This window comes from Theileria annulata, chromosome 1, assembly GCF_000003225.4.
Source record: "Theileria annulata chromosome 1, complete sequence, *** SEQUENCING IN PROGRESS ***".
NCBI lineage: Eukaryota > Apicomplexa > Aconoidasida > Piroplasmida > Theileriidae > Theileria > Theileria annulata.
Window position 1 is genome coordinate 1,149,973 of NC_011129.2, and position 10,711 is coordinate 1,160,683.

The 10,711-nt window shown below is 29.1% G+C and overlaps 5 protein-coding genes across 5 annotated transcripts, besides 1 other annotated feature; 4 read left to right on the plus strand and 1 right to left on the minus strand.

The window, feature by feature from the left end:
* Positions 1 to 651: 651 nt before the first annotated feature.
* Positions 652 to 3,014, plus strand: TA05625 (uncharacterized protein; the record flags this gene model as incomplete). Its single annotated transcript, XM_948993.1, has 2 exons — positions 652 to 676; positions 928 to 3,014. The coding sequence occupies 2 exons, from the start codon at positions 652 to 654 to the stop codon at positions 3,012 to 3,014; spliced, it is 2,112 nt and encodes a 703-aa protein (XP_954086.1).
* A 562-nt stretch (positions 3,015 to 3,576) lies between these two features.
* On the plus strand, positions 3,577 to 4,600 carry TA05620 (uncharacterized protein; the record flags this gene model as incomplete). Its single annotated transcript, XM_948994.1, has 3 exons — positions 3,577 to 3,805; positions 4,046 to 4,410; positions 4,520 to 4,600. 3 exons carry the CDS (start codon positions 3,577 to 3,579, stop codon positions 4,598 to 4,600), a joined length of 675 nt encoding a protein of 224 aa, XP_954087.1.
* A 1,341-nt stretch (positions 4,601 to 5,941) lies between these two features.
* Positions 5,942 to 5,992: a sequence feature (Signal peptide predicted for TA05615 by SignalP 2.0 HMM (Signal peptide probability 1.000, signal anchor probability 0.000) with cleavage site probability 0.966 between residues 17 and 18).
* TA05615 (uncharacterized protein) lies at positions 5,942 to 6,532 on the plus strand (the record flags this gene model as incomplete). Its single annotated transcript, XM_948995.1, has 1 exon — positions 5,942 to 6,532. The coding sequence occupies one exon, from the start codon at positions 5,942 to 5,944 to the stop codon at positions 6,530 to 6,532; it is 591 nt and encodes a 196-aa protein (XP_954088.1).
* Positions 6,533 to 6,868: 336 nt separating this feature from the next.
* On the minus strand, positions 6,869 to 8,801 carry TA05610 (uncharacterized protein; the record flags this gene model as incomplete). Its single annotated transcript, XM_948996.1, has 2 exons — positions 6,869 to 8,711; positions 8,770 to 8,801. The coding sequence occupies 2 exons, from the start codon at positions 8,799 to 8,801 to the stop codon at positions 6,869 to 6,871; spliced, it is 1,875 nt and encodes a 624-aa protein (XP_954089.1).
* Positions 8,802 to 8,853: 52 nt separating this feature from the next.
* On the plus strand, positions 8,854 to 10,210 carry TA05605 (uncharacterized protein; the record flags this gene model as incomplete). Its single annotated transcript, XM_948997.1, has 3 exons — positions 8,854 to 8,857; positions 9,147 to 9,259; positions 9,347 to 10,210. The coding sequence occupies 3 exons, from the start codon at positions 8,854 to 8,856 to the stop codon at positions 10,208 to 10,210; spliced, it is 981 nt and encodes a 326-aa protein (XP_954090.1).
* Between the last annotated feature and the right edge of the window lie 501 nt (positions 10,211 to 10,711).

Below are 10,711 nucleotides of genomic sequence, written 5' to 3' on the forward strand. Positions count from 1 at the left end.
AGTTAAGTAGTTCTTAAGTAATCTACAGTAGTTAAGAGTATTTGAGTAGTTAAGAGTATTTGGAGTATATAAGTAGTCTAAGATATAATTAAGTAGTTCTAGGAGTATTAGGAGTAGTTACTCTAGGTACTAGGGTATTTAAGGTAGTTAGGAGTATTTAAGGGGTATTTAGAGGTATTTAAGAGTATATAAGGGGTATAAGGGGTAGTTAGAAGTATTATAGGTATTTAAGGGCTATTTTAGGTAGTTAAGGGTTATTAGGTATATAAGGGGTATCTAAGGTTATTTAAAGCCTATTTTAGGCTATTTAAGGGTATTTTAAGCCTATTAGGTATATTAGGTAGTTAAAGTTATTATAGGTATATAAGGCTAGTTAAAGGGCTTACTAGGTATTTAAGAGCTATTTAGTCCTTATTAGGTAGTTAAGGATAGTGTGTATTAGGTAGTCTTAAGTAGTTTAGTAGTCTAAGTATAGTAATCCTAATACCTAGAGTACCCTAGTAATCCTAATACCTAGAGTACCCTAGTAATCCTAATACCTAGAGTATTTAGTACTTAAGTAGGTAGTTTGAGGTATAAGTAGGTACTAGGTTCGAATCCTATTCCTAAAATATCCCTTGTACCTACTATTCCCTGACATGCCTCTCATCCATGGGACTTAGAGTACCCCTAACTAGTACTAATAGATCCTTAGTACCTAATATACCCCTCAATTATCCCTTCATTACCTAATATACCCCTTAAATATCCCCTAAATATCCCTTAACTACTCCTAATACCCCTTAATTACCTAATATACCCCTTAAGATACCCCTAATCCCTTATTACTAATACTTTTAACTACCTCTTATACCCCTTATAATAGCCCTTAACTACCTTTACTATAGAATTATATATACTTTTGATTGGAAAAAATATATTTTATAGGTAATCCTGGAGTTGAAATAAAATTAAAAACACCTGAAGAATTATCTAAATTAAATAATACTGTCGATTTAATATTAAATGAATTACAATCTAAAATTAATACATATAATCAATCCAATAAGAATAATGTGAGTACAGTTAATAATGTAAATAATGTGAGTACAGTTAATAATGTGAAGAATAATGTGAGTACTGTTAATAATGTGGAGAGTAGTGTACCTATTACTAAGGTTACTACTAATTCAGTTACTAAAGATGTTAATATGAAGAATTTGGAAGAAGTGGATATAAAAATGTTAATGAATGAATTTGAAAATTTTAAAGAATTGAAAAAAATGCTTGATAAAGGTTATGAATTTTCTGGTATTAATAGAAAAGTACAATTAAAACCACAATTTATTAATATACCAATGAATTCTTCCGTTACGGTGCTTGGTCACACGGCTACTAATGGTACTGAAGTTACTAGTACTAATAATAGTACTAATAGTACTAATAGTACTAACAGTACTAAGGATCCTACTGGAGCAAGCACCGTTACTGAGGGAAAGGGAGCTAATTCTATGCCTATGAAGTGTACTACTACTAATATTAATGAACCTTCAAATATTAATATTGAATCCTATTCTAATACTCCAACTAATACTATAACTACTCCCACCAACACTACTCACAATCACACTACTTCCAATCACATTACTAGTACTGATACTCCCATCAACACTCTTACTACTCCCTCTAACACTATTACTACTCCTACTACTAGTCCCAATCCTATTACTACTAATATTACTAATAATAATAGTATTAATAGAATGAATGAGATAGATAAGAAATTGGATAGTGTATTAATAGTAGCGAAATGGGGAGGTGATTTGACAGAAGTAGGTAAATTACAAGCAGAAGATTTGGGACGTAGATTTAGAGAGACATTATATCCAGCAGATTGTAGTGGATTGATAAGATTACATAGTACATTTCGACATGATTTTAAGATATATAGTAGTGATGAAGGTAGATGTCAAATANCAAGTGCATCATTTACAAAAGGTATATTAGAATTAGAAGGAGATTTAACACCAATATTAGTAACAATGACAATAAGAAATAAAAGAGCATATGAATTATTAAATGATACAACAATATCAAAACAAAGAACCAGATGTAAAATGTTATTAAATCAATTAATTTCTACCTTTGGTACTAAATTGTATACACAAATATTAAAACAATTAACAGAATATGATCGTTACTATTATCATAAAGCTATACAAGATTCTGAATATAAATTACAAGATTTTCCACAATTATATAATTTAATTATTAAATATATTAAGAATATTAAAAATGAATTAATTTGGAATTCTTTATATTCTTATCAATATAATTTTTTTATTAATAAACTTAATAATATAATAAATCGTTGGTATAATTTATTAAATAAATTTGCCTCCGTTACGGTGCTTGCTCACACAGACAGTAATGGACCTGATATTAATACTACTACCAACAGTACTAACTATATTGGTACTATTGGACCAAGCACCGTTACTGAGGAAAATACTAGTACCCCGGGAAAGGGAGCTAATTCTATGCCTATGGAATGTAATAGTAGTAATATTGAGGAATACCCCTCCGGGGTTGGCCGTGGACCTCACTCCGTAACGGGAAAAACCAAATTAATAAATATAAAATTACATAATGGTATATTAATACCACATTTAAGACATGTACAATATGCATTGAATATGGGTGTTGGTACACCAAAACAAGAAATAAATCCAATAATAGATACGGGTAGTACAAATACTTGGGTAATATCACAAAATTGTATATCAAATACTTGTGAAGGTGTTGCATCATTTAATAGTAAAAAATCGGAAACTTTTAATCCTATAAATGAAGGATTAAAAATTAAATTTGGTACTGGTATTATTAAAGGTGTTTTAGGTATTGATAATATTACTATTGGTAATGATATTATTAAACAACAAATTTTTGGTCTTGTTAATGAAGAAAATTCTAATATTTTTAATGTAAGTTACGGTGCTTGTACACACCGACCCCGAAAGGGGTCTTCTATATAGTTCATTAGTTATCTACTGTTAGTTATCCTATTCCGTTTGACCAAGCTCCGTAACGGAACACCTTAACTGAGCCTACCCCATAAACTACCGTTTTTGCAACCTTTTAGTACAATTATTTATTTTTTGTAATTATTTTTTCGATATAAGTAGTTACAGCAGCAAGTTGAGAGGAGAGAGGAAAATTTATTTCCTCTAACCCGATCAACTTTTGACATTTATTTTTAAAATGGGATTTTTTAGAATTATTTTCTAGTTATTTTGGCTAATTATTAATTATTAGTTAATTATTGATTAATTGTTGATTATTGGATTAGGTAATAAAATTTCAAGGTATAATTGGATTAGGATTTCCTAAATTAGCATTTGATCATCATACATCACTTTATGATAATTATTCTAAACAAATTAATGCAGATTTAATCTTTTCATTATATTTCTCAAATCAAGTAATTATATATAAATTTAATATATAATAATTTAATAATTTTAATTTATAATATTAATTTTAATTTATATATATTTAATTTATATATTTAATTTAATTTTATAGTATTCATATTTAATGATGGGTGGTATTGATAAAAGATTTTATAAAGGAGATTTATATATGTTACCAGTAATTAGAGAATTATATTGGGAAATTAAATTATATGAATTATGGATTGGTAATATTAAATTATGTTGTAATAATGAATCTTATATTATTTTCGATTCTGGTACTTCATTTAATACTATGCCACATACTGAATTTTTATTATTTAAACAATATATTAAACCCAAATATTGTAATGGTATCTTAATCAATCTATACTAGTAGTAGGTAGTTAAGGGGTAGTTAAGGAGTAGGTAGTTAAGGTAGTCTAGGTGCAGCAAAAATTGTAGGATTGAGGAAAATTTATTTCTTCTAACCCGATCAATTTTGGACATTTATTTTTAAAATCCTATTTTTTAAAATTATTTTTTCATAATTTTTGTTAACTAATTACTATAGTTAGTTAAGAGTAGTTAATGGATTAATTGATGAATTATAGGATTAGAAAATATATATGAAGAATATCCAATAATAAAATATAAATTAGAAGGTGGTATTGAAATAAATATAGAACCACAAGAATATATATTTCTTCATAAAGATAAATGTCGTATTGCTTATATGCAAATTGATGTACCATCAAGTTATGGACGTGCATTTATACTTGGTACACAAGCTTTTATGACACATTATTATACTGTTTATCAAAGACAACCACCTATGGTACGTTACGGTGCTTGCTCCAACAGCAACAGCACCAAAACGGGTTCACTAACTCCCCAAAGGGGCTTCTTAACCTCTGAGAGGGGTCTCTTTAGTTATACTAGTTATTTACCCTTAGTAGTTATATACCTACAGTATTTAGTTCTCTTTCCAGGGTCTATTTAGTGTATATTTAGCTCCCTTTCCTAGTAGTATTTAGTTCTATAGTTAGTTATATAGTAGTATTTCTTTAGTTATATACTTTAGGTAGTTAGTTAGTTATACAGCTTCTGGGCCTATTACTGGCCGTGGACCAGAACACCGTAACGCTGTATTAGGTTGGATTTGCTAAATCTGTAGATCCATCAGAACTTGATCCAAACATCAAATCATTAATAAATAATCTTTAATTTTTTTCTCTTCATTTTCTTTCCAATTAATTAATTAATTGTATTGAATTTATTTAAATTTATTTGAATTTATTTATTTAATTTTATTTAAATTGAATTGAATTTAATTGAGATCATTAAAATTATTAAATTTAATAAAATTATTAATAATTTCTTTATTTGATTGTGTAATTTGATGTTCTGTAGTTTGTTGTTCTGTAGTTTGATTTTTGGTAATTATGAATTGTAATTTAGTAAGTTCAAGTCTTGATGATGTAATATTAATCCAAGGTTTTTTCTTACCAAATTTACAATATAAAACTGGCATACCATTAATTATTTTAGCTTTATGTTCATAATCTATTCTAACCATTTTTCTTTCTTAAATATACAATATAAATAATTAGTTGATAGGGTTAATAAGAAAATTTTTTATATATATTAATTTTTTTTAATAAAACAATTAATATTGTTAGTTAGTATAAGAGAGTGTTAGAGAGTTCAATTGAAAATAAGAGTTAGTGTCTGTTAGTGAGAATGAGAGTTAGTGTGTGTTAGTGAGAATGAGACTGTGTGTTGGTAATTTTTTTAAAAATAGTTTATGAATTACATTAATAATATATAATCAATGTGTTAACTAGTGGTTAATATCCTTAAGACTCTAATAGCCATAGTATTAGTAGTCTAGTACTTAGTACCCCTAGAGTACGCTAGATAACTACTATATACATGATACTGTAGTACTCTAAAACCGTTATATACCTAGTAGTATATACTTAGTACTAAAAATCTTAGTTCACGAGTATACACATACTAATATACCTATGAGTAAATAATACCAGGAGTACTTAGTACCTCTTATATACTTGTATGTATATACACTAGTGTATAGAAATACCCTTAACTGTATAGTCTATATAACCTAGTAACTAATAGACTCAATAGTCTTAGAACACCTCTGGTGAATATGCCTAGAACAAACTAGTCTATGGTATAAAATCAACTCTGGCTTAACACGAGCTCAATTAAGACATGGTAAGTTAAGACCTGATACCATACACATTCTATCTAAAATATACTATAGCTATTTATATATTTATATAGAGTCCAGATATTTGACCATTATAACCATCCATTGGATAATGGATTAGCTCATTTCAGTAACTAGGATAAGTTATTCTCTAATCATTGGCAGTGGGGGGAATATGGTGTACCCCACCGGTAGGGGAATTTGACCCAGACTCTATCACTATAATTACTTTGTTACTAGAGCTAACAACTTAAGACAACTAGTTAAGTCAGAGATGAAGTTCGTTATATTAGCTTTACTTGCTTTGGCATCTGGACTCCATGCAGCAGAATTGGACCTCAAGAAATTAGGCTTTGTCCTTTTTGGAAAGCACGGTGAAGGTACTGGAGTTACTCCAAAGGCCGGCGAATGCCCACTAGGTACTCTTCCCGACACTGTATTCCTCCACAAGACCTTTTCAAAGGGTGGTAAATTCTTCACATGGGTTAGACCAGTACATGGTAAGGTTCATAAACTAGTATGTGGAACCGTTGCTGTTTGGGAGGCTGCTGTTGGTGAAGTACTCCTTGACTTGCACTTTGTAGGTAACAAGGAATCTGAGAAGTTCCTCCACTTGGAACTTTTCCACCCAGCTGTTGGTTCACATCATGTATTCCTTAAATTCGCTGCTGGTGGTGCTCTTGAAGCTCATCTTGGTATGGCAGCCTTTGTAGCTGGTGTTCATGGATTAGTCGAAGGACTTCCTGCACTTGAAGGACTTCCCGCACATCCATTTGTACACGCATTGGCCGCTCATGCTGCTCATCTTGCCCATCATGATAAACATGCTGCACTCAGTGCCGCTGGTGGTCTTGTTGTCGCCTAATTTAATTAATTTAAGTTTTAATAAATCGTTTGGTATTAAACAAACAGGACTTTGTTTAGTACTTTGTAACCCTTATATACTAGTAATACTATACCTTATATACTTGTATGTATATACACTAGTGTATACTCATGCATATATTACCTATTACTATATACCTATTACTGTATAGTACTATACATATACTAAATTACGAGTATACACTAAAACCCCTCAATACTCTACACCTATTATATCTAGTACTACTATACATACTCCTAATACTCTAGTATACCTAAGTACCCCTAACTACTCTACTATACCCTATGTAATATACATTATTAATATATTATTAGATTAATTTTTGAGTAATATATTATGATATGCTTTTTGTATATAATCTTTTAAACGATCTAATCCAAAATTTCTATTCATTGTTACTAATGTATTTAATTCACAATATGGTGGTACCATCTTCACTCCATTATTCATTCCTCTATTCAATCCTATATCCTGTGTACTTAATCCTATATCCGGTTTAAATCCTATATCTAGTGTACTAAAATTATCTGTATTAAATTTATCCAAATTATTATCTGTATTAAATTTATCCAAATTATTATTTGGTGTATTTAATCCTATATCCGGTGTATTTAATCCAATATCTGTAGTATTTAATCCTATATCCACACTATTTGGTCGTATATTTGGACTACCAAATCCTAAATCTGCAGTAGTAAAATTATCAGTAGTAAAATTTTGAAGATTATATAAAGTTTTATATTCTTTTAAAAAACAATTATAACATTTAAATTTCTTTTCTTTTATATTTTCATACATTAAATTATATTTATCCAATACATTTATATTCATAACATTAACACCCGTAGTACCCATAGTACCCGTAGTATCAGTCACCGTACCAGTACTAGTAGTACCGTTGGTATTATTAAGATTGGATGGTATATAACATTGATTACAGAATTTGGAAAATTTGTGTAATTGTAATTTTTGTATATATTTTTTATAATTGTTTTTTTGATTTTTAGCATTTTTTTCTAATAATTGATAATTTTGTCCAAAACCATCTTTAGCACCGGAACTGACAAGTATTTCTAATCTATTAAAATAACCTTTATCAGATTTACTACGCCATACTCGTAATACAATATGTGATAAATAATGTAAATCATTAATATTTTCAATTTGTTTGGAATTAGTATCAAATGAATCATCAAGTAAATGTGCATATTTAAAGAAATTAAATACACTAAATAAATGTGATGCTGATGTTACATAATAACGTGATCTGATTTTTGGATTTCCATCATATGGTAATACATTTGTTATATTTAATAATTCCGATTCTATATCTTTACTTTCCATTGTTTTATTATATTTATATCCTAAATCATGATATCCTTTATTATTTGTTAATTTATCTTCTATATTCTCATGTGACCATAAATTATATGAATTTATTATTTTTTCCTCCGTTACGGTGTCCGTTACGGTGCTTGCTCCAACTGTACAAATATTCTCACTGTCCTTAGTATTAACAACCTCACCAACAGCCCTGATAGGGGCTCCCTCAATACCTACAGTATCCAAAAAAGTACCTGACTCCCCAGATTTAGTGACAACAGCAATTTCATTAGAATTTTTCTCCTCCGTAACGGTGCTTGCTCCTACGGTACTAGGATCAGTACTACTACTGTTAGTTAGGGGATTAGTAGTACTGTTAGGAGGAATAGTATCTGTTTGACCAAGCACCGTTACTGAGGAATTATATAATAATTCAGTTTGTGATTTATTATTAAAAAGATACATTTCAGAAGGTTTTAAACCACCAATAAAACATTTACCATTATCAAATATATCTTTAGAATTTAAATATGTATTTGATATTAATAAACTTGTTGCCGCTATTGATGCTGCACTTGTATCATTTTTTAATATCTCATTTAATTCCATTACGGTGTCTTCCGTTACGGTGCCAGGTTCACGGCCAGTAATATCCTTAGTACCAGCCCCGAAAGGGGCTTCCTTAGTATTATTAGTAGTACACTCCATACCCATAGAATTAGCTCCCTTTCCCTCAGTAACGGTGCTTGCTCCAATGGTACCAGCAGTACTACTAATATCCTTAGTACTGTTGGTACTATCTTTAGTACTGTTAGTAGTATTAGTATTAACCTTACTATCAGTAGTAACCTCAGGTCCATTACTATCTGCTTGACCAAGCACCGTAACGGAACACCTTAACTGAGCCTACCCCACTTATTACCATTTTTGCAACCTTTTAGTACATTTATTTATTTTTTGTAATTATTTTTTACCAAATGTGTTATTGAAGCAGCAAGTTGATAGGATCGAGGAAAATTTATTTCCCCTAACCCGATCAATTTTGAACATTTTTAAATAATTAGTGTTTTTTACAATTATTTTTTACTAAAATCAGCTAATTGATTCTATAGTTAGTTAACTATACTTAGTTAAGAGTAGTTAAGGGGTTAGTTAGCAGCAATTTATGTAGTCAAAATTTCCTCCGTAACGGAGCTTGGTCTAGTACTACTATCCTTAGTACTACTAATACCATTAGTACCCTAAGTATTAGTACTAGTACTGGGTTTAGTACCTAGTACCTATAGGTCACTTGGCTCCCTTAGGTGCAGCAATAATTGGTCTACCGAGGAAAATTTATTTCCCCTAACCCGATCAATTTTCAACATTTATTTCCAAATTCGTGTTTTTTGCAATTATTTTTTCCTAAATTTGACCAATTTCCATTAATTATCGTTAATTTAGTTAATTATTAATTAATTATTATCATAGGCTTGTAGAATACCACATCCAAATTATATAATTGTTGATCATATATTAGTAAAAAAAGGTATATATAAATTTGAAGAACAATATGATTATATAATATATAATGGTATAAGATTGAATAAACCATTTATTGAGAAACCTATAGATTCAGATGATCATAATAATTGGATATATTATCCATTGAATTCGGGTGGTGGTTGTAAGAAATTATTTCGTAAAAATGGTGATCGTAGTAGTAATTATTATCCAGAAATACATAATGTACGTCGTGACTCAATATATATCTATCAAGAATTTGTTAGTAATTTTGGTACGGATATTAAAGTATATTCTGTTGGACCATTATTTGCACATGCTGAATCAAGAAAATCACCAACATTAGATGGTAAAGTAGATCGTTATCCAGATGGTAAAGAAATAAGATATCCAGTAATATTAACAGGAAAAGAAAAGATAATAGCATATAGAATTGTAGATCATTTTAAACAATTAGTATGTGGATTTGATATATTACGTACATTTGATGGTCCATATGTATGTGATGTTAATGGTTGGTCATTTGTTAAAAGAAATTATAAATATTTAATTGATTGTTCTAATATATTAAGAATTATATTATTATTAAAATTACAAAAAAAATTCAATATTATTATACCAAATCTTGTACAAGAAAGACAAGTTGATGAAATCATTAAAAAAACTTTTGCTGATGTTAAATCTTATCATAAAGAAGAATTATGTAGTGTTGTTGTTATTATGAGACATGCTGATCGGAAACCTAAAAATAAACTTAAATTCTATACTAAAAATTCATATATTATTAATTATTTTAAAGGTATTACTTTACGGTGCTTGCTCCAACAGTAGTAATTAAGTAGTTAATTAGTAGTAGTTCTTAAGTAATTAAGTAGTTAATTAGTAGTAGTTCTTAAGTAATTAAGTAGTTAAGAAGTCTAGTAGTCTTAAGTAATCTACAGTAGTTAAGTAGTTCTTAAGTAATCTACAGTAGTTAAGTAGTTCTTAAGTAATCTACAGTAGTTAAGAGTATTTGAGTAGTTAAGAGTATTTGGAGTATATAAGTAGTCTAAGATATAATTAAGTAGTTCTAGGAGTATTAGGAGTAGTTACTCTAGGTACTAGGGTATTTAAGGTAGTTAGGAGTATTTAAGGGGTATTTAGAGGTATTTAAGAGTATATAAGGGGTATAAGGGGTAGTTAGAAGTATTATAGGTATTTAAGGGCTATTTTAGGTAGTTAAGGGTTATTAGGTATATAAGGGGTATCTAAGGTTATTTAAAGCCTATTTTAGGCTATTTAAGGGTATTTTAAGCCTATTAGGTATATTAGGTAGTTAAAGTTATTATAGGT